The 27,016-nt window shown below is 36.7% G+C and overlaps 1 protein-coding gene across 2 annotated transcripts in view; it reads left to right on the top strand.

Moving 5' to 3' along the window:
• The first annotated feature begins 2,931 nt into the window (after positions 1-2,931).
• LOC306874178 (type II inositol 3,4-bisphosphate 4-phosphatase-like) overlaps positions 2,932-27,016 on the top strand; it is a 141,881-nt gene continuing 117,796 nt past the window's right edge. Inside the window, exons 1-2 of one of the 2 annotated variants that reach the window (XM_079424014.1) lie at positions 2,932-4,587; positions 11,346-11,462. In XM_079424014.1, coding sequence (XP_079280140.1) covers positions 4,549-4,587; positions 11,346-11,462 — 156 coding nt within the window. In that variant the 5' untranslated portion in view covers positions 2,932-4,548. Of the gene's footprint in view, positions 4,588-7,953; positions 8,169-11,345; positions 11,463-27,016 lie in introns of those variants that run through there. The other variant, XM_079424015.1, reaches the window with a different exon arrangement.

Here is a 27,016-nt window from a genome sequence, read left to right as displayed (position 1 = left end):
TCGGTTTGCATCGCTAAAAACCTAATTTTACCACAACTATTTGAAAGTACCTTTCTAGCCATAAAATCACCCGTTAATTTATTATCTATTAAGCAGCCCAAATAATTTACTGCCTTTTTTTCCTTCTCTTACTACATCATTAATCTTAATCGAAAAGGTATCATCCTTTCTTAGTTTAATTTTAGATGCAAAGAGAATGGTCTCTCCTGCATCTCAACTTCATAAAGAGGTTATAATGATGTGGTTTTTATAGCATTTTTTTATTATTATTATTATATAATGTTTATATTCTGTTTTTTTGCTAAATTATGAACATTTAAATGGTGGCTGTCTGATTTCATGACATTTATTCAAACATGCATTAAATAAGACATCACTAACAGTCTAAGAAAAAAATATAAGTATATTGTTGAAAGTACCTACTGACTCCCTCTATAGTTTACAGCTTTAGCTGAGAGATTGTTTTCCTTAAGGAAAATTGACATGTACTGTACCTGATATATATCCAAAATCAATATTAAAATGAATCAAGAGCTTGTGAATCGGAAGTGAAACAATTTGTGAAATCTGTCAGTATCTAGCCCTTGTGTTGGATCACTTCTTGGTCTTGATCTAAAATCTTGGCCCTGAAGCAAAACTAGTAGAGATCTGACATAGATGACTCAATTCCACCATGTTCTGCAATCTTTTCTGGTTTATCCATCTAATGTTTCCCTTCGGACTGGACCGGTCTTCATTAGTGGGTGTTTTCATCTGTGCTAACAAGCTCATCCGTTTCGTTTCCAAGTCTGAATAGATGCAATCCAGAAGCACACACCGGCCCAGAGGTCTTGGCAAAGGGCTTTTTACTTGCCGCCAACTTTTTAATGAGATGACCACTAAATATTCCCTCCATACTGGTCTGTTTTGTTTCTTAAAACTTAGCTTGGAGCTTTGGATGTCACACGTTTGACAACCTAGTCCATCTAATTCTGTGCAAATTGACACGTGCATAATATTATTGATGATCCCAACGAGAACCTCATCAGTTTTCCTCATTAAGCCCGAGTTCCTGTTTAAATTATAGCTCCTGAGCTAATCGTCAAACAGGTGCTGTGTGGAGGCCAGATGCAAATAGTGTCACCTTAACTAAAACAATGACAAAATTACCGTGATGAATAGTCTGCATTTTAAAAAGCATATGGGTTCCTAGTAGCAACCAGTGTTTTCCTCTTAATGACATTACACATTACTTAAATTGATCTGTTTCGAGGTTTGTGGCGTCTCATTGTCATAAACTAATTACAGAGCGCGCTCGTCTGCTATGCTAATGGTTTGACGTATTCCAGTCACACTAAATAAACAGCACGGCATAATTGCAGCGCTGCGGATTGGCAGGCGTGATTAATATTCTTCAGAGCGCTGGATTCTTATGCTAATAGGGGATCACGTTCTGGATAGTTGCGATGGCACGGGAGTCACGCCGGTGCGAAGGTACTGATGGAGTGGCTTAAAAAACGAAACACCAAGTCTGGTTGCTTTTAAGTAGTTTCGCTTTTGTTGAATGTCTTAAAGGCCTCTTGGAACCATTTAGTATGTTGACATACTACATTACTGTTGAAGCAGGAAGTTAAAGGATCATCCTGCCTGTATTTTTGGCAGTGAATTGGAAGTTTGGGGGAGGGGCATTCTCATTCTAGAAAGCATTTGATTGGATGAAAATTTGCCCTTGAATGTCATTAATATTTAAAAGAAAGAAACTACATTTTGTAAGTGGAAGTCTGCTAAAAGATGAGTTTGCTTCCATGGTGGTGACCTCAAAACTAACAGACGTGGACTAAAAGCCGCAAACCACCCATTATTGCTTTTCCGGTTACATGAACTCGAAACAAACTTGAGAAAACTGAATTTTGGCATGTGTTTGTGAATAGCAAGAATGAATTATGGTCTTGTAAGGCCCTGGGGCACAAACCAGCCCGATGCCATTTTTCCAAATATAAAATATATTCTCCACATATCGTAAGGCATACTGCTCGTACCAAACAATCATGCATTGTGCTCAGTTTTTTGTTTATGATCATCACAAGGTTGCATCTGTACCGTTTCATAATGTTAACACGATTCTGTCTGTGTTTTTTTGGTCTTGGATGTGTTTGACTGGCAGCATCTGATGAAACCGTGTGTAAAGGAGCATAAATGGATGTGCTGTTTCACCTTGAAGGATGGAGTCAATTATTGTGAGAGTTTTTTTGTAAACAGCTTATAAGAATAAGAACTTTTTTGGGTTGTTTTCATAGATTTTTGTTAAGATTAGCAGAAGGATGGTGGCTGATATCACCCGATGGAGATCAGGTGTGAATTAGCTACTATCAGGTATGATATTCAGCATTTCTCTCGCAGCTCTAGGATCTTTGATGTTAAAACGTTAACTTCGCAACCTGCCGAGAAAGTTTACTGATGTCGTCATTGTTGACGTCTAATCTCCGAGCATTTAGCCTATAAGGTTATCCAATGCTCCTATCTGTGACTTTCAGATCACACATCTCTACTTCTGTTCCCAGCCTGCCAGCTGAAATCAATTATTTCTGTCTCAAAAGTTCTAAGAATCTTCAGTGGAATCATAAAACAAACAAAAAACAAATCATTATATTCTTTACGATTCCCATTGGTATGTAGCACGTTTATTTCTGTTGCTACAGTCAGTAACCTGAGCTGCATTGAAAGTCTTGATGGTGTGTTTGAGAGGAACACCAAGCGTTGATGTTCCTGGTCAGTTCTTTTGATGCATTTTTTATTATTGAGTTTTGGCTTCGTTTTTGACCTTGAATCACTGCGGATCACTTTTGTGTTTGTTAGAACACATCCAACTCTTTTAGATTATGAACTCGGCCTGGTTTGTACTTTTTGAAACTTGTTTTTCACCGCTTTAATAAACTTCATACGGATCCTAATCCTTGCAGGCATTCACAAAGCGGTGAGATGCTGTTATACAGGAAGACGGCGGAGGCAGGAAGGGAAGGAGTGAAAGAGAAATCCCTCTTCAAGAATAGCTCTAGAGCCGAGTGGCTTTTCCTGCTATAGGAAACCTGGAACAGGAGGGTGAAAGCCTCGCTAAAGCATTTGCTGACAGAAATTCAACCGTAATGGGGAAAAAACGCACACTTCTCACAGCCATTCCATGGCACTTTTCAGGACGCTCAGCCAGACTTCCTGTTTCCTCCTGAGATACTTCCCGTGGACACCAACAAATATGGATTGGCTCCATCATGTGACTGTTTCTGTTCTCGTTGGCCTAGTTATTGAGCTTTAGACTACAGGAAATGGGCATCTGTTTCCTAGAAGATATTGGGTTATAGTCTTTTTTGGTAATTCAACATGTCATGAGTCATGTAGATTACTGGATGTGTCTTAGGCTTGCTTGGTTTGATTGATTGGTTGAAAGAAAGAGCCTCATTTTCCACATTGTACTGTTGGGCTTAAGTCATGGTTTATTAGCTTTGTCGATTACTTGTGTCAGCTGTTTACTGCTGAGTAACTGCGTTATAGTATGAGAAACGTGATCGAGAGCATGCGAAGTTGCAAACTGTACATCATCAATACCAATTTGCTTTGGCGATTTTTGACCGCATGCACGTTGTGAATTGTATCCCAAACCAAAGAGACTCAGGTGTAGTTTGCTGGTGCACAACTGAATTTTAAAAACTGTGACACTATCCAGACGAACTGAATTGACATCAAAGGGATGCTTTATCAAAAAGACGGATCAAACTGATGACATCAAAAAGCTGTGGTGTGAAAGTGCACATAAAGGTGAAGCGTGTCATTCAGAAATTAATGGCTTTTGCTTAACGCTCACTTGTACGTTAAAATATGATATGTTAAAATATGATATGTAAAATTATGATTATTGGTTGAGCCGGTTTTGCTGTGTCAGGTTCAGGGTTAAACAACCACAGCAAGAGTCACAGTGTCTACACTGTTGAATGAACCTACTTGTAGTTTCTACATTGGGGCAGAAGAGAAAAACAGCAGAAGAAACACCTTTAGGATGCTATCATGCTCATTGTAAAGGTACATAGTTAGGCAGGCCTGTTTGTGTTTTTAAAATGCACACACATTATTTATTGTGGGAAGCTGGCATGTTTCCGCTGACAGTCCTCTTGAGTTCTTTATTGAGGGCAACAGCTGGCTCGTATCTCACACCCAGACACACCCTCCAGTGGCACACTGATCTCTCTGTTTCTCTCTCTCTCACTCTGCCTCTTTTTTTCTCTTCCACATGGACTCTCTGCCCCACATGAGTGCACAAAGAGAAGTCTATTTCCCTCCAAATTAGATTTGCTGGAGGAAAGAGGTTTGCGCTGTTGAAGTTCACCCAGACTGCAGTAATATTTAGCTTTCATGCGTGTGTGTGTGTGTAGTTTTGTGACATATTTAAACTTCGCTGTATAGATTGTATAATGACTGGCGTCAGTTTCAGTGTTAGGAATCTAGCGAACTGGATGCTGGAAACTGTTGAATATTGCCACTTTTGACCTGTTTGTGAACACTCTAGACTCTGGACTAAAGATGGACTTGAGGTCATGTTGCTGGAGGCTGAGATGTTGGGTAGGTGTAAGTTTATATTCGTACAAGCTTATGAATATAAAGTATTTTATTTAAATATTGTATTTCTTTATTTTACTATTGTAATTTAATTGATAAATTATAGTAATGTATGAATGACTATATTTTTATACATTATTTTTTATACTTTAATATAATTTGTTTATATATATATATATATATATATATATATATATTTGTGAAAATTGTATTTAAAATGAAAACTGTCATTAATTTTTGAGGAATATTCACAAAGCTGTTTTGCATATATTAACAGTTCGGTCAAAACAAGCTTCGATTGGATTATTTTCCTGTTGTAATTAAATATAGAAATAATATAATTACAACCACAATTAATACATTTAAAAATATATTTTTTATAATTTTGTACATGTTTCTGAAAATGTAATTTTTTTAAACATGCATGGAGAGTTGCTGATTAAATATTCATTATGTTTTATTTTTGTATACATAAGCAGTTCACGTTTCCCACATCTGTCCAAAATGCGGTTTAAGGTTCAAAAAACACATTATTTTCCACATACTGTACATTATTGTTGCTCCTCTATGCTCCGCCTTTCTGAAACGCGCCAATTTTTACAAAGCTCATCGTTCTGAGAAGCGAGGCGTGCTCTGATTGGCCAGCTATCCAGTGCGTTGTGATTGGTCGAATAACTCAAGCGTGAGACTGAAATGTTACGCCCCTTACTGTATTGTGATGCCAGGTCCCGGCGCGACCATACAAAAACAATAAAGCCTATTATAAACAAGGTATTTGTTGCATCCAGTGGGAAAATAATTACTGATTATAATGACTTACACTGTCTTTTTACGCGTTCCATTGCATCACACCGCGTAAACATTACCATGTCTGCATTTGTGATCGGAGAAACGACAAACAACAAGCACTACTCTACACTGCTCAAAACTTGCGTTTGAATCGTCAGTGGCACATTCTTTAAATATGAAAACATACTTACAGGCTGTGAATCAGACGCGTCAGACTGTCCTTGCAAAGCTGGAATTGCCCCACTTTATAGAAACAGTCTTTGTGCAAGCCAGCATTGTAGGCTACTCTCCCAGGTTCAGGAAATAGTCCTCTGTAAAATGTGCTGCACACACTCTAATATTTGAGTTGAACTGTTCTGGAACAGTGTTGTAAATACAACTTAACCACTGATTTAGTTGTGTCTTCTTTTGGAAGCCCAAACAAAGTAGTTTCGCTTTCACAATGGAACACAGCGTCTCCAGGACATGGTGCCGGCGGCAGCAACAATACTACAGCCAGAATAAATACACGCCTTCTTTCTTTGTGTGAACATTTGGGCAATGTTTTGCAAATCTTCCCACACCGTGACGTAGACATGTTTAAATTAGCCGTTTTAGGAGGGCGTGGCAGAGTCTTAACTTTTATAAAGAATATCTCTTTGGTTTTGAGACTTTAGTCTTTGCAACTTCAGGGATCTTATCTATGCATGAACAGCTTGTAACACTCCAAAGAGAAAGGAAAACTTGAAATCGCATCATATGGCCCCTTTAAATAAATTAAGGACAAAAAAAAAGGCTTCAAAAAGTAATATAAAAGTAGTTAACATCATTAACACCTTAATCGAACCTATGGACAGTCTTTTCTTCATCAAAAATCTTTGATGACCTAAGATATGAGTAAGTTCGTTTTTGATTTATAAATAGCAAAAACTTTCCGAACTGTTCCTGTAAGTCTGGCTTCAGGGATTTCGCGATCTTGTTTGCATTCATAAAAGAAGCATTATGCAATAAACAGTATGCAATATAATTTGCTAAGCAATTGACAAATGGATTGAAATGAACTGAATGTAATTAGCGGTTCCACTGAGACATGTCCCTCAAACGCAGTTCATAATCGCATGCGATCATCTGAAGTGAAGATGAAAATCACAGAGGTTCCCCTAATGGGAGAAACCGTGAAGCGAGATTCCCTTTCCATATTTCTTTGAGCATGTTGTGGATTCCTGCGAATGGCAGTTGTCTGAAATAGCTGCAGGTGTGGGCCGTGCACTGAGGAGAGAGCTGGCCCACTTTTGTTGTTTAATATAGACAGGTGGTGTAGTCTGAAATGACACTGCAGCTGTTCCCCAGTCTCTCAACTTAATGCACATGTAATCTCATGTAAACCTGTGTGTGTGTGTGGATGTGTGAAGATGTTGCTGGCAGTTCGACAGCCGTTTGGCCCGGCAAAGTCCTGTGTTTCCCAGTGGGGGTTTTGCTCCGTCACAGCTGGGGTCTGTGCTGCTTCATGCTGATGCTGGTGGCCTCGACTGCTGTCTGCTGGGGAACCGGCCAGTTAGTGAACGCAAGGCAGTGTGATAGTGTTAATCTGATCGAATCTGGTGGGTTTTAAAGAGCCATGGTGATTTATTTAATTCATGGCAAACATGCTGTGTCATGCATCTATTTTTATATTTTTTATATTGGGTTGTTAAAACACTGTCAATTTAATAATCCTATATTTTAAACAGGATTTATTAGAGAATGAGTTTAATAAAGGATGTTTAGGAAAAACTTAATAATATCTTATAATTATTTTAGCATTAACACTTTAATAACTTTAATAAATAACATAAATATTATTGCATTTCTATAATTATTATCTTTAATATATATTCCGTAATGTAAATTAAAGTAGTCATTAATTAAAATTAGTGAGACTGACTTTTAGATCACATGATTGTTAACAATTCTGTTGATATTTAAAAAAAATTTACTGTTTTTTGAAATTGTGATACTATTATAGTAATTTCTGCAATTTAGATTTTTTTTTTTTTTGTCATTTTTCACACCAAAAACGCTGACACTTCCTGGAGGATGATGAACTGGCAAAAGACTACCAGGATGGAAAGTGATAATAAGGAGATAAATGGTTAACCATATTTAGAAGAAAATATTTTGTTTGAAACTTTTTTAAGAGTCCTCATACTAAGAAAAATATGTTAACAATTTAATAATAACACAATTAAGTTCCATTCCTGAAAGATGCAGCCTGTGTGTGTGTTTGTTCTTTTAATCTCCCACCCTAAAAATGTCTGTCTGGCCTCAAGAGGAGGACAGTAAGTATGATTTGACGTCACACCACTGCCTCTTTATAACATCTTTGTCGGTTATTTGTTACTGATGCATGTGCATTCAATGTGCACTTTGATTTCTAGCCAAAGTCATGGTGTCCCGCTATTTATTCTGTCCTTTTTTTGTATCGCATTCCTGTTGAACATCCGGTTAGTGTAAAAAAATATGAGCGTGTCTAAATTTTCCCAGCATGACTGCGCATTACGGAACAAATTGACCACTTTGGGACATATCTAAATGAGTCCCTCCGCCCCGCATTCACCACACACACTAAATAAACGCTGCTTTTTGAAACGGGGCCATTAGTCCTGAGGACTGGCCATTACCCACACTGCTGCAGTGAGTTTTCAGCGCCCCCCCTGCGTCGCTCCGCTGATTTATTACCGCCAGTGATATTGACCTTGTGGTTATATGGGTTCAAATTTGTGCTGGTCACTTGCTTAATCTCAGCTCTAACTGAACTTCCAGGCATGGAGAGTGAGGTAAGTTTGATATTGAAATGCTTTTTAATGAGTTAGCATGGATCATAACTTTAGCAAGATTCATATGGTCCTCTTTGTGCTGTTTAGTGATTAGTAGTCGTATGCAGGATAAAGTGCGAAAACCTTTCAGCCTATACATCCTGCTGATTCTTTTAATTAAGCTCCTTATAAAATCAATCTCACCCTGTTCAACTGATGAATGATGCAAACCTGTAAAAGACTCTGAGATCCCATGGGGAGATGCGTGTCTGTGAGAAAAAAACCCAAAATGCTTGTCTAATGTCTCTATGTGCCGGTTTCTTGCAAAGCCAGCTTTAAAGGAATAGTTCACCCCAAAATAAAAGTTAGCTTTCTGTCTTCCTTGGAACAAAAGATAGTCATTTTGAAGCATATTTACAGCCTAAAATGACAGTTCATAGTCTGTCAAATTGCAAAGATTACACCATACAAATGTCCCATACAGCCTGTGCACTGTATTCTATGGAAGCACATTTTCTCCACCTAAGAAAGAAAACTGTGCTTTGGTAAATCAGAATTATTACAGATTTGACGTATTACATAGTATGACAAGTTGAGATAAAGGCATAATTATGAGATTTAAAGTCAAAATTAAGATTGACATAAAATAGTCAAAATTATGGATTAAAATTTTTATGAGTTCCAATTAAAGGCATTATTATGAGATTAAATAGAAATTATGAGTTAAAAAGTGATAATTATGACAAAAATTCTAAGTGACCAGTTGAAATTACAATGAAATGTTGATTATGACTTATATGAATGACTTATCTATAAACATATGACAATATATATATATATATATATATATATATATATATAGTGTATATATATATATAATGTATATTATTATTATTATGAGATAAAATGAATTATATATTATGAGATAAAAAATATAATTATGAGATACTAAGTCATAATTATGAGATAATAAAAAAATGTATTGTCAATTGTCATTTCAATTTTATAAAATGAGATATTGAGATGTTGAAATTATGAGATAAAAAGTCAAAAGATTTGAAAAAGTATTTAAAGTTAAAAAGGTACTTATTACACACATGCCAAAATGATGACATTATAATACATTTTTATTATCTCATAATTATTATACTTAGTATCTCATTATATATATTTTTTAACCTCATAATTATGTATGAGATTGAAAACAGATTATGCATAATTAATTTGGACTTTTTAGGTGATAATTGTCATTTAGCAAAGCATGACCCCCCCCCCACCCCACCCACCTTCTGTGGTAGAAATGGGCTTCCATAATATTCCATGTCTTCTGCATCTGCATAGTAGCTTTTGTGAGGAACGCAACTTTATTTACATCACCTTCTCTGAAGATTTCAACTGGTGTTCATTTTTGTGTTTTTAATATGTTGCACCATGGCTTTGATGTGCCTTATCAGATATGCAGAATGTAAAATAAATTTTGAAAGCTGCAGAAGAGGGGAGGATTTTCAATGAATAATGGGGTCTGTTCTTTATAAAAAGCTGTTGTGTGACTTCAAAACATTTGAAATGCAGTGAATGAGGTGTATGAAGAAAAAAAAAAAAAAAAAATATATATATATATATATAATATTCATTTATGGGTGAATTGTCCCTTTAACCAGATACATTTGCTCAGTTAATTTGCAGAACCGGGGGCACTTAGACTCAATGTGATCTTCAGCTCAGATAGCAACATATGCTCAGCCAATAAGCAGATGTGAAACAGATAGACTGTGGCCGCATCGATCCAGCGCTGACTTGAATAATAGCCGGGCTGCTTTTTACCCTGAAAGAAGAGAGCTTTTCCGGTCTCTGGACTTCTTGGTGTTTGATTGAGCTTTCATGCCAGCAATCACTCCTCGCTATCTGTCCCACCCACCATCTCAGGGGACTCTGGTCCAGAGACGCCCCAGAACAGCAGGCATAACCTGAGGAAATGCCCATGTGTAAACACGCCCGTGACTGGGATTTTCCCGCTCTGAGATCAGTGAACTATGATAAGTGTGTAAGGGTTCGGCCGTGGGAAGCAGATTGTCTTCTTCTCAGAAACAGATGCTTTTTGATATGGTGCGGGCTTCATCTGAAGTGCCTGATCTCTTGCTCTACCACTGTGGTTGTGTTTTTAGATGAGCCGCTGGGATTTAGGGATGGGTCACTATGGCCGAGTGGTCATCCAACAAATGACTTGTTAGTGTAAGGTCGGCTCGTTCTGATATTTTCAGTGCTGCTGTTTTAATTGGTACGTATATTGTGCTTCAGCTATTAGACAGTTTTGCATGGTTAAACTCTTTTTGTAAACAAAGGCTGAATAGTTGACTACTTGTTCAAACAAACAACTAGTAAGGAAAGTTTGGTCATTTAGAATAGCAATTTTTGAACTTTTTGATGCCACAGACCTTCAAATATGAAGATTCCCTTGAAACGGTGCAATTCCTAAATGATCATTTCTGTTTCAAATAAATGCTGTTCTTTTGAACTAGAAATCTAGAATCCTGAAAAAAAAAATCAGTTTTCACAAAAATATGAGGCGTCACAACTGTTTTCAAGATTGATAATAATCAGAAATGTTTCTTGAGCAGTAGATCAGCATATTAGAATGATTTCTTAGGGATCATGTGATACTGAAGACTGGAGTAATGATGCTTGAAATTCATATTTGCATCAAAGAAATAAATTACATTTTACAATTCATTCACATTGAAGAGAGTTATTTGAAATTGTAATAATATTTCACAATATCACTGTTTTTACTGCATTTTTGATCAAATAAATGCAGCAAAGGAGACATTCAGAAATATTTTAAAAACATTAAATCGTTCAAAAACAGTACAAACTATGGTAGTTTATATTACCAAACCTTTGAATGGTATTTTAATTAATTTAATTTTATTCAATTTAATTAATAAATTGATTGAAATAATTTTTTTTTACATTTTGTTACATTTTCTATTTTTACACTACAAGTTATTTGCACTCCAGTTTGAAAACCTCCATTTTTGCGCAACCCTTTTCTGATTTGGTCTCCAGACTTCAACATGACGTCTCATTTTATTCCCATCTGCCTTGAATAAGTGAATGAGCAGCGATACGTTGGCAGACAGCTGCTGGTTCATTTATCGTCCTCACCCATTGACTCGCGGTCTCTTTTCCTCTTTGCAGGGAACGAGGGATCCCGTGTTCCTCACTGGAGTGAGTTTCCCACCTGATTGGCCCGCCTACAACGAGACACTTATTAAACTCAGCATCTACGGTGTGAACGACGGCCACCAGCAGACGGTGAGTAAAGAGGCTATACTCTTCACACTGGATGAGATCTGAGCTACACACTGCTCTCTCGTCTCAGTTCCTTTCACTTTTGCTTGTGCAGATCTCAGTCTCTAGTTCATGGATTTGTTATGGTCCTGTCACTGTGTTGCTGATTTGTGACCTGAACTGCACTAGTTGGGGCTTCTGGGGCCTGAATGTTGTTTGCAAGGCCTTGAAGTTTTTTTTTTTTACCAATTCACCTGCTTGGTAATGTTTGTCACAAAATCATTCAGAGCTGCAGCTTTAGTCTATAAATCAGACATTGTCTCGCAAGCCACACGTTTGATTATTTTGCATAATGTCTGGCACATTGACATCTATTCTGCTACAAATTGACAGCTCATTTAATTTCTGCCACATCGGTACGTTCTGTAGACAGCACTGAAGAAATGAGATATTATTTCGCAGACAAAATGAAAACAAAGCAGGAGGAAGCCTCTTCTAAAGATGATGCACAAGAAAGCCTGCAAACAATTTGCTGAAGACAAGCAGACTAAGGACATGGATTACTGGAGCCATGTCCTGTGGTCTGATGAGACCAAGATAAACTTATTTGGTTCAGATGGTGTCAAGCGTGTGTGGTTGCAACCAGGTGAGGAGTACAAAGACAAGTATGTCATGCCTACAGTCAAGCATGGTGGTGGGAGTGTCATGGTCTGGGGCTGCATGAGTGCTGCTGGCACTGGGGAGCTACAGTTCATTGAGGGAACCATGAATGCCAACATGTACTTTGACATACTGAAGCAGAGACTGGGCCGCAGGGCAGTACTCCAACATGATAAAGACACACCTCCAAGACGACCACTGCCTTGCTAAAGAAGCTGAGGGTAAAGGTGATGGACTGGTCAAGCATGTCTCCAGACCTAAACCCTATTGAGCATCTGTGGGGCATCCTCAAACGGAAGGTGGAGGAGCGCTAGGTCTCTAACATCCACCAGCTCCGTGATGTCGTCATGGAGGAGTGGAAGAGAACTCCAGTGGCAACCTGTGAAGCTCTGGTGAACTCCATGTCCAAGAGGGTTAAGGCCGCGCTGGAAAATAACGGTGGCCACACAAAATATTGACACTTTGGGCCCAATTTGGACATTTTCACTTAGGGGTGTATTCTCTTTTGTGGCCAGCGGTGTTGACTTATTTTGAGAGGACAGCAAATTTACACTGTTATACAATCTGTACACTCACTACTTTACATTGTAGCAAAGTGTCATTTCTTCAGTGTTGTCACATGAAAAGATATAATAAAATATTTACAAAAATGTGAGAGGTGTACTCACTTCTGTGAGATACTGTACTATCTTAGTTTTTGTTAATATTTTGAGTTAGATTTTGGATTTATATTTTCTGTTTTCATTTTAATTTGAACGTTTCAATAATTTTGTTGTGTTTTTAAGTATTTGTATATAGTTTTTGTTAAATTTACATTTTTAGATTATTTATTTTTATTTATTTTAGCACTTAAACTAATCAAAAATGAGAAATATTGCCTTGGCAAATAATGAAAATAATGAATAACGAATACATTTTACAATATTTTTTAAAAGATCTTTTATTTCAGCTAATGTTTAGTTTATTTCAAGAAGTAAAAAAATAAAAGAGGTTTTGGTACGTTTTAATCTTTAGGTGTTAATTATAATAGCCCTAAATAATTTTCTATGCTGTTAAAATTTGACTCAAATTCGATTTTGAGCAATTCTGGTATATTATATACAAATCCGGGAAAATCTTGTGTTAATTTTGGTGATATTATAAATGTAATGGCATTTCTCACATAGAGTTTACCACTACACGCCTTCAGCTTCAGCGAATAAAGCAGCTGTCCAGTGCTGTGTGTGTTTGTCATGTTGATTTGCCCCCCCTGAGAGAGTCAGGACCCTCATGACATTCATTTTCTCACAGCAGCCATTGGGGTGCTGTGGCCTAGTGGTTAAAGATCAGGCTGTTAACCGAAATGGGTTTAAATCTGTGAGCTGTCATCATTGTGCCCTCGAGCAGGACTCTTCAGGCCTCAATTCCTCCTGCGGGATCATCCCTGCTTGTTTCAATTCTCTGAATTCAAACGGTTGGTTTCTGTGAATCACTTCCAAACCGCTTCATACCGCCAAGCCTCTGTAAGCAGGACATTAGCAGGAGATGCTTAATGAGAGCGAGCGTGAGAGAGAGTCTTTGAGAGTCTGAGCAGATCCAGAGCAGGTTTCATTTGAACATCATTTCCTCGTCCGCCCGTAGCATCACACTTTAGTATTCCTGTACGAGTCCTGCCTCACCGGCATGAATAAGAGAGCAGGAAGAGCGCTGGGCAGACGGAAACACTTCCTGATTGCTCTGCCTGGATTTGATCTTGCCGGAGGGCATGAAGTCAGAGCGGACAGGTGGACCACATGCCATCTCACATATATAGATAAAAATAATAGCTGGGTTATTCCTGCTCTACCTTACGAATGTGATGTGAGGCACTTCAACTTTAATTACTGTAGAACTTATTTACATAATGGCAGGAAAATGAACAGGATGGTCATAAAGAGATGGAGTTAGTCGTGTCATGGTCAATTTATTTATTTATTTAGAAACTTTTTGACCATCTTTTGAAACTCTGATACAAAGTACTGATTCCTGAGTAAGTCATATTTATATTATATAAAATTTTATATGATATGTTTATTAATATTAAATGTGTCATGTGTTATAGAAATATGTGACCCTGGACCGTCTTATGTCGCTCGGGTATATTTGTAGCAATAGCCAAAAATACACTGTACGGGTCAAAATTATTGATTTTTTTTATGCCAAAAATCATTAGGATATTAAGTAAAAATCATCTACCATGGAGATATTTTGTGAATTTCCTTCTGTAAATATATCTTAATTTTTGATTAGTAATATGCATTGCTAAGCACTTCATTTAGACCTTTAAAGGTGATTTTCTCAATATTTAGATTTTTTTGCACCCTCAGATTCCAGATTTTCAAATCTGTATCTCGGCCAAATATTGTCCTATCATAACAAACCATACATCAATGGAAAGATTATTTATTCAGCTTTCAGATCTCAATTCCCTTATGACTGGTTTTATATATATAGTAAATAAATATTACATTATTACATTAACATTAATATTATACAAAATATAAATATTGTATTTTTATTTTTTATGATTATATAATACGCATGTTGTATTTTGTTGTTTTGCATAATAATGTATGATATTGAAATTGTTTGGTTATTTATTTATTTATTGCAACATCCAGGAACATGATAACATCCAGTCAAACAAAGTTTAATAAATAAATACATACATACATACATACATGCATACATAAATGTTGTGTTTCACGTCTTTAAAAATTTTGTTTAATATCTTGTCGAGAACATGAAAGCATATGTGATGGGCACATGTAGATGTACTGTGTAATATTAATGACCCACAGCACTGCAAGAGCACAATGTTCTCAAGAGGTTGAAATTCCAGGAATAGACATTGTGTATGTACTATATAATTAGTGCAAACTTCTGAACCCACAGCAGGGCTTTTGGAGTGGAATGGGGTCCGTTTCTGTTAGGACCAGAGTTTACTCAGGAGATTGCTGTCTATATATAGTGGCTTATCTGAAGATCAAAAGACTCCAGTCGGATGTGTTTCCTTTCCTTGAAACAGAGATGGATCGCTCAGTGTTTTAAACATGTGTGGTAGTGCAGATCTTCATGTTTTGAAATGTACAGCTTTCATTAACATACCTCCTTATCATTCTGCATTAAAAATAAAATAAAAACTGGGAAAATGATGGCATTGTGATATTCCAGAAGCTTGTTTGCTTTAATATAGTATCTTGTTGATCTCGGTGCACCCTGGAGTGGCGACTCTAGCTGGGTCAAAGCCAGTTTTGCTTCAGGACTACAAAATGCTAAATGATTACAAATTGGCTTCAGAATTATTTAAAAAGCAGAATGTACTTAAAAATCAAACATTGAAATGTTAATATTACTTTGAATTGCATAGGTCCAATATGCAGCGATATGCAAAATTGTTAAAATGACAAACAGAAATGTAATTTAAGGTATTTCTTAAACATAATTTAAGGTATAGGTCTTTAAATGTTAGATGATTTTGTGCTCTTGGTAACCAATACGTTATAAATCTCACTGCTAGTGAACCTTTTTTTAATTATAGTTTCGGTTGTAATTTATTTTAACCTGTAGTTTTGTTCTACAAAATGAATTTGCACCATAAAGTTTGACAAAATGCACAGTCAGTTGTTTTCTCCTCACTTTTAAAAGTTCATATGCCTATTGAGTTATGATAGATGCATTTTATTTTCGCATATTTTCCCTCCTATTGTGCATGACCTTGGCAGAATAGACCTGTGATGCAGCGGTTGAAGTGATTGGAGGTCACCTCATGAACAGTCATGGTTCAGTCTGAGACTGTGGAAAACAAAATGAACTTGATTATCCTGCATACTGCACATTGTGTGGGAGAGAGAGAGAGAGAGAGAGAGAGAGAGAGAGAGAAATTAGTGAAGAAATGAACAGCAGTAAATGCAGCCAATACAGATAAGACTTCTCATATCTTATAGCACTTATGTGCCTGATTTAGGAGGCTCTTTGAGAGGCAAACTAACAGCGGAGCTACAAGTTGGCTGTCAGGAGTAAGTCATTATCTAGTGTCCTCTGGACTACTGAACATGTCATAGCTGTCGCAGCGGCGGCGTGCTAGCTAATCAAGCGCTCCTTTATTTCCATTCAGACTCGGAGGGAACGAGCTCCCAGATAATGAAACAATATTTTAGTCTTCATGAACCCGCCCCTTAATTTGATTGCCGGTGCTTGTGGGTTCGAGGAAACATTTGCATAATCACTGATTTTCCTAAACATATAGAAAACTTTTGCAGGTTATTAAAAGTACATAGTCCATGTCTCCATGTTTTGAAATGTACAGCTTTCATTTATGCATGCAAAACATTGCTACTTATCATTCTGCATTAAAAACTGGGAAAATTATGGCGTTTTCTTTTTCTTTTTGATATTCTAGAATCTTGTTGGCTTTAATATTTTATCCTGTTGATCTCGGTAGCTCTAGCTGGGTCAAAACCAGTTTTCGTTAACATGCAAAATGAAATGAAAATGCACTTAAAAATCAAACACTGAAATGTTTTAATATGACTATGAACTGCATAAGCCCAATATTATTTTGTTTATAAAAAATATTCAAATGACAGACTTGAAACAAGTATGTAGAATTAGCATTATACAATAGAATTATCAATACAAATTCAAACAGTATAATTTTTTTGGAGTCATTATTAATATGTTTATATTAAAATGTATTCATTTTAAATAAGTAAATACATTTCATAAAATTAAATATTTATTACATTTAAAAAAAAAGTCATTTTGGTTTGACATTGGGATTATTTAGCTGTTTTCCTTCAATAATTTTGACAAACTTTGCCGGTCTTTGATCTAGTCTCCATATTTCTGTAAAGCTTCATATGTCTCAAACATATTGATTTAGCTTTTTATATTCTCATTTTGGTGCATTAAAGGGATAGTTTACCAAAAAAAATTTTTTTTTCATCATATACTCTCCCTCATGTGATTCCAAACATGTATGAGTTTCTTTCTTCACAAACGAGGATATTTTGAAGAATGTTGGTAGCCAAGCAGTTGATGAATATTATTGACTTTTATAGTATTTTCCCATACGGTGTAAGTCAGTGGCTACCAGCAGCTGCTTGGTTATCAGAATTCTTCAAAATATGACTGAATGCATGCCTTTAGTGAAGCCCAAGTTTTATTGACATTTCATATGTGGTTACTTGGTGGTGATTCGCCCCTTAGGTCTTTGATGGGTGGTGTAGTTGTTGTGGATGAAGTGTTGTTTGATGTCTTTCAGTGCGTCTGGTTTGGATGAATGAGTCCTGGAGATGTAGTTGTTGTTGTGGATGGAGACACACTTCAGTCCCATCACGTGCACCAGGGGTCAGTGTGTTCCAGATGATCCTGGATCTTCTGCGTCTGTCCCATCTTGTTTCTGGCTGCTTTTAGCACCATTTTTTTTGCCTCGTTTAAATAAAAAAAGAAAAGAAAAAGAATTAAAAACTTGCAAGTCAAATGGAAAGCAGAACTTAACCTATAGCAATGGTTTGCGGCACAATACCCTTTCTAACAGTAGCCTATACCTTTTTATTTTATTTATTTATTTTTCCTTATTTACCCCTAAATCATCCTTAAAGGTACAAATTAGTACCTAAAGGAAACATATTAGTAACTAAATTGTACATATTTTTTCTTTCTAAAAAAAGTACTGCTCCAGTCTTTTTTTGTGTGTATACATAAATACACAGCAAAAATAACTTCTTAATGAGTTATTAATTAGTTGTTTGTTTTGGCAGGGCCAATATACAAGTCAATATTTAAGACAATATACAATCTAAGGAAATAAGTCTGTATATCTTATCTTCTAAATCTTTAAAAAATACAACAATATTATTTATTTATTATTTATAATGCACATTTATAATAATTATAATTATTTATAATTATAATAGTAACTTTAATAGTTTAAGTATTCAATTCATTTTTATTTATTTATGTTTTTAATTAAAGTTTTTAGAAGGTTATCAAGAATTTATAGACCTTACAAAAGCAAAGAAACATGAAAATAAACCAAAATGGCCAAAATAAGGTGAACAATTTGACAAAGCTCTGGATTATTTTAACTGACAGAAGTAGTCATTAACACTAGGATTTATTTACCATTTACGTATTTTTTGCTTTTTGCTAGAAATTTTTATAGGCTATAAAGAATTTCTATAGACTTTACAAGAACAAAGAGAGCATAAAAAGTGGCCAAAATAACGAGAACAAGCTAAAAAATTAAATTAATTAATTAAATCAATCAATCTTATTAATAAACAATAAAATAAATAAATAAAGTTAAAGTGGCCAAAATAAGGAGAATCAGCTGACAAAGCTCTGAATATATTTCATCATATTTTCAGTGTCAGGGTTGTTCATCTACTTGGATGAACGTCACGTATAATTCTCCCCGTGACTGTTGTCAAGTGCCGACATGAAGCTCTTTTTCAAAGCCGTCAGTGGAGAAAGACGGCCACATATATATGGTGTTGTTACATCACTTTGAGCGCTAGCTCTCACTAGCAGCATCACACGCTCTCCTATACATGTAGACTGGATCTGATCAACATGATGACCTGTCAGAATCTACACATTTCTCTGACATCTCTTCACGTTTCATCAACCTGTTTGAAAATCATGTCATCATAACGGCACATGAAGAGCGACATCGGTTCTCGCAGGCGAGATGTCTTTAATTCGGAGAGAAACGCAGATCAAAGCCGTACAAAGAGATGAAGAGGCGGATCAGGAGTGAGACTCGTGCACGTTCACACTCGACACTCCTGGATCGGTTTCAGAGAAGACACAGATAGCAGCCGCAGTCAGTGAGCGAAGCTGCTCTCCCGCTGTGATATCCCAGCATCCCGTCTGCTTTTGGCCTGTAATCTAATAGCGCACACCTGAAGACCTTCCCAGCGTCCTCTGCAGGGAGTCTTCTCTCTGCTTATGTGTGCAAGCAGCACACTGACTGTCTGCATGTGCTCATCATGTGCAGGAAACAGAAGATGTGTGCTTTTCTGCCCAGTGCTACAGAAGACAGCTGGAGATCTTTTATTCGCGCCGCTTGCGTGTTTGCTGTTCCTCTGTGCCAGTAGTGCTTGTGTTTGTGTACTTGAGTTAGTCAGCAGACTGTGGTTGGTCTGTGAACACCATGAATTTGACATGATTCATTATAGTTTAAAAACATGTATGTTTTGTGTGTACACAGTAAAAAACTTCCACCTATTTCAACCTAAAAACTTAAGTTCGGTTGCTGCCTTATTTTGAAGTATACTTGATCATAGGTGGAAATCCCGGGGGGTCGGGGGGACAGGACCCCCCCTGAGGGTTGTCCTCCCTAAAAGCATGCTTAAAGATCACATAAAACAACACAAATGGGGCAAAAATGCGTTTTAAGTTTAGATACATTTTGAGTCTCCCCCTCCCTTGCCTCACAGTGCTTTGGTCCAAATACCTGCTTTCCTCTTTTACATCACACACACACACACACACACACACACACACACACACACACACACACACACATGTCCGGTGAGAGAGAACAAAGCCAGTAGTTGTGGAACTCCAATAAGTAAAGCTCTCAAGGCTATTTTATTCACTTAAACATCGTATGAAGTGATTATTTTCTCTTAATACAGATGTACCAATGTATTTTTCGCTTGACGGAAAGGGTTGCCAGGTCTTTACAACAAATCCCGCCCAATTGCTACTCAAAATTAGCCTAAACTAACCGCGTTTCGAGAGGGTCCCCGGGTAAAACTCACATTCCAGTGGCTAAAATACACATTATTGGGGTCGCTTCAACCCACGGACATGAAAAACAACCCACGGCAACAGTCATAAAGTAGAACAATTCCATGCGAAAACCGCAGATTGGCAATACTGTGGCGGATAGTATTTCACACTATTTCACAACAGCTTGAAGTTGTCTAATTTGGGACGGTCTCCCTGCTGCACTAATAGTAGTAAGTATGTATACATATCCTTTAGCTGTATTATTTGTGTCCCCTTCAAAAATTGCTCTTGAGAAATTTTATGTTTATTGTGCCCCCCTACTGTTAGAGGTAATTTACGCCCCTGTACTTGATAGTTTCTTAATTTAACTTAAATTACAGCTTAACAATGTATTACATTAAACCAACTTAAAAAAAAGAATTTCATTTAAAAAAGTTGAAATTGCTCTATTTATTTTGATGAGTTAAATTAATGTAAAAACATAAGTTGTCATGACTTACTGATCATGTCACTTTTTTTGCGTGTGTGTGTGTATTGTACTGTATAATATACAGTAATTTAAGTGAGTAATATAATAAGTTAGGTCGGTAATTGACATCAAGCTTACATAATAATGATATATTACATTTATGTAATTTATATATTTTATTCAATGCTATCTCACGACCAATTCATATTTTACGAGGTGGCTAATTCGTACGACCTCACGATTTTGTGCGATTTGTCTAAACCCCAGTGACGGGTAGGTTTAGGTGCAGGGTTAGGTGTAGGTCATTCGTACAAATTTATACGAATTGTGCAACTCGTAAAATATGTACAAATTGCTGTGATTTTATTATTATCTGATTTATATGATCTGATTTTATTACATTTTACTTGAGTTAGTGAAGCGATATATATGCATAGACATAATTATCAGCATAGAAACTTGAAATAATTTTTTATCATTTTAACCACCGTATTTCATTTATATTATTTTACTTTTTATTTTATTTTATTTTCAAACAGAATTGCCATTTCTCGCACGTTCTTGTGATCATTGGATAGGGTACTTATTGTTTGAGATATGATATTAAATTAATTGATAAAATTGATTAATGTCATGCTTAAAACTCTTGATTTTTAATAAGAGCAATAAAACGTACAAATTTAAAGTTAATGAATGCACTTCTTCATGAGTTAAATTTTTTTTTTTTTTTTTTTTTTGCCCTTGATAAATTTGCTTAAAGCAATAGAGCATAATGCATTAAGACTAAAAATACATCAATAATTTTATTTTATTTTATATATTTTCTTTTCTTTTACATTTTTCTTTTATTATTTTTTCCTGGCTTGATGAACAGATTGCGGTCGATCTGTGGACAGTTTGAATCACTTTGAATGGCATTTTTCATTACAGTAAGAGTAACGTGTATGGCAGAAGATCTCTGCATTTCTCCTCCACGAGTTCTTTCAGGGTTTATGCATAATCCGTCTTGTTCCTGACACACTGTTCTCTCTCTTGCACCTTCCTGGAGAAGTGACTCGGGTGTCGTGGCTTCTCTCCCGCAGGACTCGTCTCATTTTTGTCGAAGTTGTCCACTTCCATTACACTTCCATTGGTACAGCAGGCAGCCGGATGAATACAGAGTATGATGCTGCAGACTCAATGAAATTACAGCGGCATCATGAAACTTTACAGTAGAGTAGTAGAGAGATATTTCAGCAGCTGCTTTGCAAACGTCAGAAAACACAGGGACACATTTAATTTTTGTGAATTGGCAGGTTTTTTTTTTTTTTTACAGTAGTTTTTACTCTTTCTCTTGTTAAATCCATTTTATAAATGTAAATGTGAATATTTGATTTATCTTTAGTTAATGTATTCAAGTTCTTGAACTACATTAATATTTAGACATTAGTTTCTAAGCAAACAGATGTGGACTAATAACTAAAAAAAGTCCAGTTTATTTATTTTATTTTTTATTCTTCATTTTACTATTTTTTTATTTAATTCTTTACACCATTCAATTTTTTTTATTTATTGTATTTTATTTTATGCTTCATTAATTTGTTTTTTTTTTACATAATTTTATTTTTAACTTTGTTACTTTTTATTCTATTTTATATATTTTTAAGTTTTTTATTTATAATTTTTTATTTTGTTACATTTTATTTTTATTCTTTCTTTTTTGTTTACCTTTTGTAAATTCATTTTACTTCTTTATTTTGTTTTGTTTTATTCTTCATTTTACTATTATTTTTTATTTTATCCTTTATATCTGTTACATGTATGATCTGTTTTAGTTTAGTTTCTGTCTCTTCCTGCCTCATTTGTTTCCATGGTTTTTGATTAATTAGTGACACACCTGTTTTCTGTTCCTCCCTGATTAGTGAAGTGACATACTATCAGGTATGGTGACCCATACTTGGAATTCGTGCTCTGCATTTAACCCATCCAACATGCACACATTTATGCTGCGGCGCCCGGGGAGCAGTTGGGGGTTTGGTGCCTTGCTCAAGGGCACCTCAGTCGTGGTATTGAGGGTGGAGAGAGCGCTGGACATTCACTCCCCCCACCTACAATCCCTGCCGACCCGAGACTCGAACCCACAACCTTTGGATTACGAGTCTGACTCTCTAACCATTAGGCCACGACTATTTAAAGCCTATTTGTGTTTGGTTGTGCCCATCTCAGTCTGTGGATTATGAAAAGAACTCTTTGATTGTACTCCTTCGTCGTGCACTTTGTTTTGCACATCAGACTCGTAACCATATCGTTTGTTTGATTTAAAGTAAAATTTTTAATTGTAATTTTTTTTTTTTTTTTTTGTTAACTTAATTTAACTTTTTTCTTCTATTTTATTTGTTTTATTCGTAACATTTGTTTTCTTTTTAGTTTATCTTGAAAGGGACAAAACAGTGATATTTAGGACACAGTTAAGCTTATAAACTTATCTCCAAATAAATAGTTTTCCTAAGAAAATGCTTGAAACATTTAGACTTGAGACAGGAAAAGTGAGGAAACACCTGTAACACTTCAGAATACATTGCCTGCGTTTCATTTTAGAAGTTCACAGTGTTCACCTAACCTCACCTGGTGATGAAAGAAAATATAAACTCATATGATTTGTACATGCTAAAGCGCAGCACATCTGCGTGTGATAGCTGCGTAGATGAGCCGCTGAGTAACACGTGACCCGTCCTGTCAGAGATTTCCACGACGGCCAGCGCTGCGATCAGAGGAGGGTCAATGGAAGCAATTACAGCGGCGGCGACTGCTGCGATCGGCTTTGGTTGCTCTGGGTTTTGTCAGCTCTGACCCCCTCGCAGGTGCTCAGCGCTGATAACACGGCCCTGCCAATCTAAATGAAAAGCCAGCTCTCCCTCTTCGCCACCCCTGTGCTCAGCCCCTCTCCAATTATTCCTATTTTAAGGCTGGAAAGAGGAGCAAAGGGCTTTAATAAAAGGCCAGGACGAAGAGTTGACAAGTGAAGAGATTTGGGATGACTACGGAGTGGCGTTTGTATTTCCAGCATGCTTCGGCCTGTGTGTGTGTGAGATTATTAAGATGTTCTGGGCCACACATGCTATGTTGATTAGTGTGTTGTTTGGTGACGAGCATGGCGTTGTTTCAAAACTGTCCTTGAAGCATCCGAACTGGGCTGGAAGGGAATGGTTTATGAGCACGTGTTTCTCATTCCCATCTGCCAGAGTAATTCCGCCGCCATCGCATTACGCTCGTTTGTTTATGCTAATTTTATGTTAATGCTCTGTCATTCAGAGGATTGCACCAGAAGAAGCAGCAGCGCAGCTGAACTCGAACATGAACATGTGGAATCGTTTCCTATTCCATCATATTTCTCTGGCAGATCCGTGACGCGCTGCTGAACGCTGAGCACTTGTCTGGGCTTCTGGTGAATTTGGGCTTAATTGTGCAAACCTTTAAATTGACAGGCTTCCTGAAAATCTTAGTAGTTCAAAAAACAACCTTTAAGAACCTGTCATTAGTTTTTGAGTTGCATGACTGATGTGATTTGAGAGTAAGTTCACATGGCTTTAGATGATTTGTGGTTATATAAACCGGGGTGTTTCACGCTTGTGAGGACCCTTAAACATGATGACCACCTTGCAAATCACCTTCTTAAATGAAAAAGACATCGATAGATTTTCAAGTTAAAACTATTATATTGTGCAAACAAAAATATCAGTGTTGTTCAACAAGTGAAACAAGTAAATCATACCTGATATTTACAAGTGGTATTTAAGTGTTTTAGCTGCTTTCCATGGATTCAAGAAGAAAAAAACAATCAGTAGTCAAGGAGCTAGTTTTATCACAGAATATCAGTGCAGTTGAACATCTGATGTTGGTACATCGCTCTCAGAGGAAAACAGTTTGAAGAAAGTCATCAGGATTCATCTGTGGTGCAGGTATCTGATTCAGCTACATTTTTTCACCAAAACTTACTAACCACACATAATATATATATATATATTTTTTATGCAAACATGTACATCCATCTTGGTCACAAATTATTGTAGCACAGTTTGTGCTGAATACAAAAAAAAAATAAAATGTTGGTCAGTAGTATGTTATAAGTAGCTGAAATAAGCACAAATATCGGGGCATGTCAAAACATCTGAAGGGCCCCAAAATCACCTCAGACCCCAGAGGGTTAAACTATGTTACTGATAAAATCGTCTGAGTAGCGCTAGCAACATTAGCGCTCTGTTAACGTGTGCAAACTGTCTGTGAGGGAGAGAAAGTGGGAGAGATAGCGTATGTGCTTTCCGTAGATAATACAACGTAATGTTGTGGCAAAAACATGGATATGATCTGTCGTTTTTTATCCTTTTGTTTACTATATTTATTTGTTTGGCCAGTGTCGTTGTGGGTTTTGGTTCTTTTGCTGTTTTAGGCTGTAAGGACATTTGAAATAACGCAAATCATTTGGCGAAGTGATATGGACATGTAATGCGGTGCCTGGAACTACGTTCGCTGTGCATTTCCCTGAAAATAATTGCACACCTTAGAACATTCATCAGCCAATCAGATTCAAGCATTCAACTGCCCCGTAATATAAATATTCATAAATGTTATATGTTAATTGTATATACATACATACATACATACATATACAGTCCCCTCCATAAGTTTTGGAACAGTAAATACAAAATTGCTCTGTTGGCTGTGGAGTCAAGACATTTGCAAATATGATTAAAAGATGAATATGAGACAAAACTACAGAATGTCACATTTTATTATTAGCCGTTTCAACACATACATGTTTTACCAAATAAAAAGAATAGCACTTTTAGAGTTCATCCACTCATTGATGTTAGCATAAATATTGGGACAGTTGAACACAAGGCAGATATAAAAGATTAAAAGCTATTATTTAGTTGCAGATCCCTTGCGCACAATCACAGCTGTGACCCATAGACATCACCAGACTCTTGGTCTCATTCTTTGAAAGAATTTTCCCAGCCTTTAATGCAGCCAATACCAATTGTTGCTTGTTTTGGGGAGTTTCTGCCTTTCCTCTCCTCTCCAGCTGGTGAAATTCATGTTCAATCGGATTTAAATCTGGAGGTTGACTTGGACAATCTAAGACTTTCCATTTCTTTGCCCTTATAAATTCATTGACTGAACTGGCAGGGTGTTTTGGGTCATTGTCCTGATGCAATATGAAGCACTTCCCAATGAATCTGGTGGCATTTTCTTGAATATTGGTAGGCAAGATGGTTTTGTACCCTTCCAAATTCATTCTGCTACTGTCATCATACATTAAGTCATCAGTAAAGTTGAGAGGGCCTGTTCCAGAGGCAGCCATGCATGCCCATGCCATGACACCACCTCCACCATGCTTTACAGATGAGGCTGTATGCTTTGGATCATTGCAGTTCCCTTTTTTTCTCCACATTTTTGCTTTCCCATCACTTAGATAAAGGTTCATCTTTGTCTCATCGGTCCATAAACACAGTTCCAAAACTCTTCTGGCTCACCTTTGTGCTTTTTTGCAAACTCTAATCTCGCCTTTCTATTTTTGGTGCTGGTCAGAGGTTTGCATCTTGCTGTGTAGCTTCTGTAATTCTGTGTCAAAGTCTCCTGAGGACAGTAGATTGTCAGAGCATCACCCCAGCTTTCTGGAAGTTGTTGGTGATTTTACAGACAAGTCTTTTAGGATTAATTTTCACAGCTTTTATGATTTATCTGTCATCAACTACTGTTGTTTTCTCAGCCGATCAGACTCGTTAAAAAAAAAAAATAAATAACCTTGGTATAAAATGCTTTTATGATGTTTTTGGAGCTTGACAGATGTGGTAGCTATGAACCGTTGTTTGGGTTTGGAAAGTGAGAGAGTAAATAATGAGAGATTTTTGGGCTGAACTGTTGATGGTATGAACCTTCCGAGAGCGCAGGCTGAGCAGTAAACACTGAACGGACAGTAAAAATAGTCCCCATGAAGGTGTGGAGGTGAGGAGTGATGAATTAGGTTGTTAATACAGTGCCATTGTAAACGGTCACAGGGTTTTATACAGCGCCGAATATTAATAGCGATTTGGATGTCTGCTTCTTGATTTTATAGCGCTGGAAAGTGGCAAAGCGCCAGAACGTGCACAAACTTGGTTGACTGGTTGTTGGACAAATGAAGCCGTCAAATAAAAGAAAGCAGCTGCTGGGTTTTACGTGCAGAAGGGCGCTAGTGAGAGGTGGCTTCGTGGCATCTGCTGGTTTAGCAACGTGTGAAGTCTGTCACAATTGTAAAAGTGCTGAGACGCCATGACAAGGCTTGTGGGTAAGAAAATACGCATGCAGCATTGGGGAACTACTCAAGAAGCCTTAAAGAAGATGATAGAATTCTGTCATCTGATATTAATAATCTGTCTTTATGCCGTAAAACAATTATTCTTCTTGCACTTAGCAAATATAGGTGCTGTAGGGAATTATTTATTTATTTCCCATTTAAATGTCCCATTTTACTCAGAATGCAACCCTTAAATAGGCTACATGATGCTATTTTTATATCATTTAATCAGAATAAAATTGCAAAAAAGTCATATATAGATTGATTTGGGGCCTATTTTAATCATTTTAAATAAAACACTACAGCAGGGGTCGGCAAGTAAGTTTGGCATCGGCCAAAAATAAATTTCACCTGGGCCAGAACATAGTC

Source organism: Barbus barbus (assembly GCF_936440315.1).
Source record: "Barbus barbus genome assembly, chromosome: 8".
NCBI classification, from domain to species: domain Eukaryota; kingdom Metazoa; phylum Chordata; class Actinopteri; order Cypriniformes; family Cyprinidae; genus Barbus; species Barbus barbus.
Note: the sequence above shows the minus strand (reverse complement) of the source record. Positions and strands in the feature narration are given on the sequence as shown.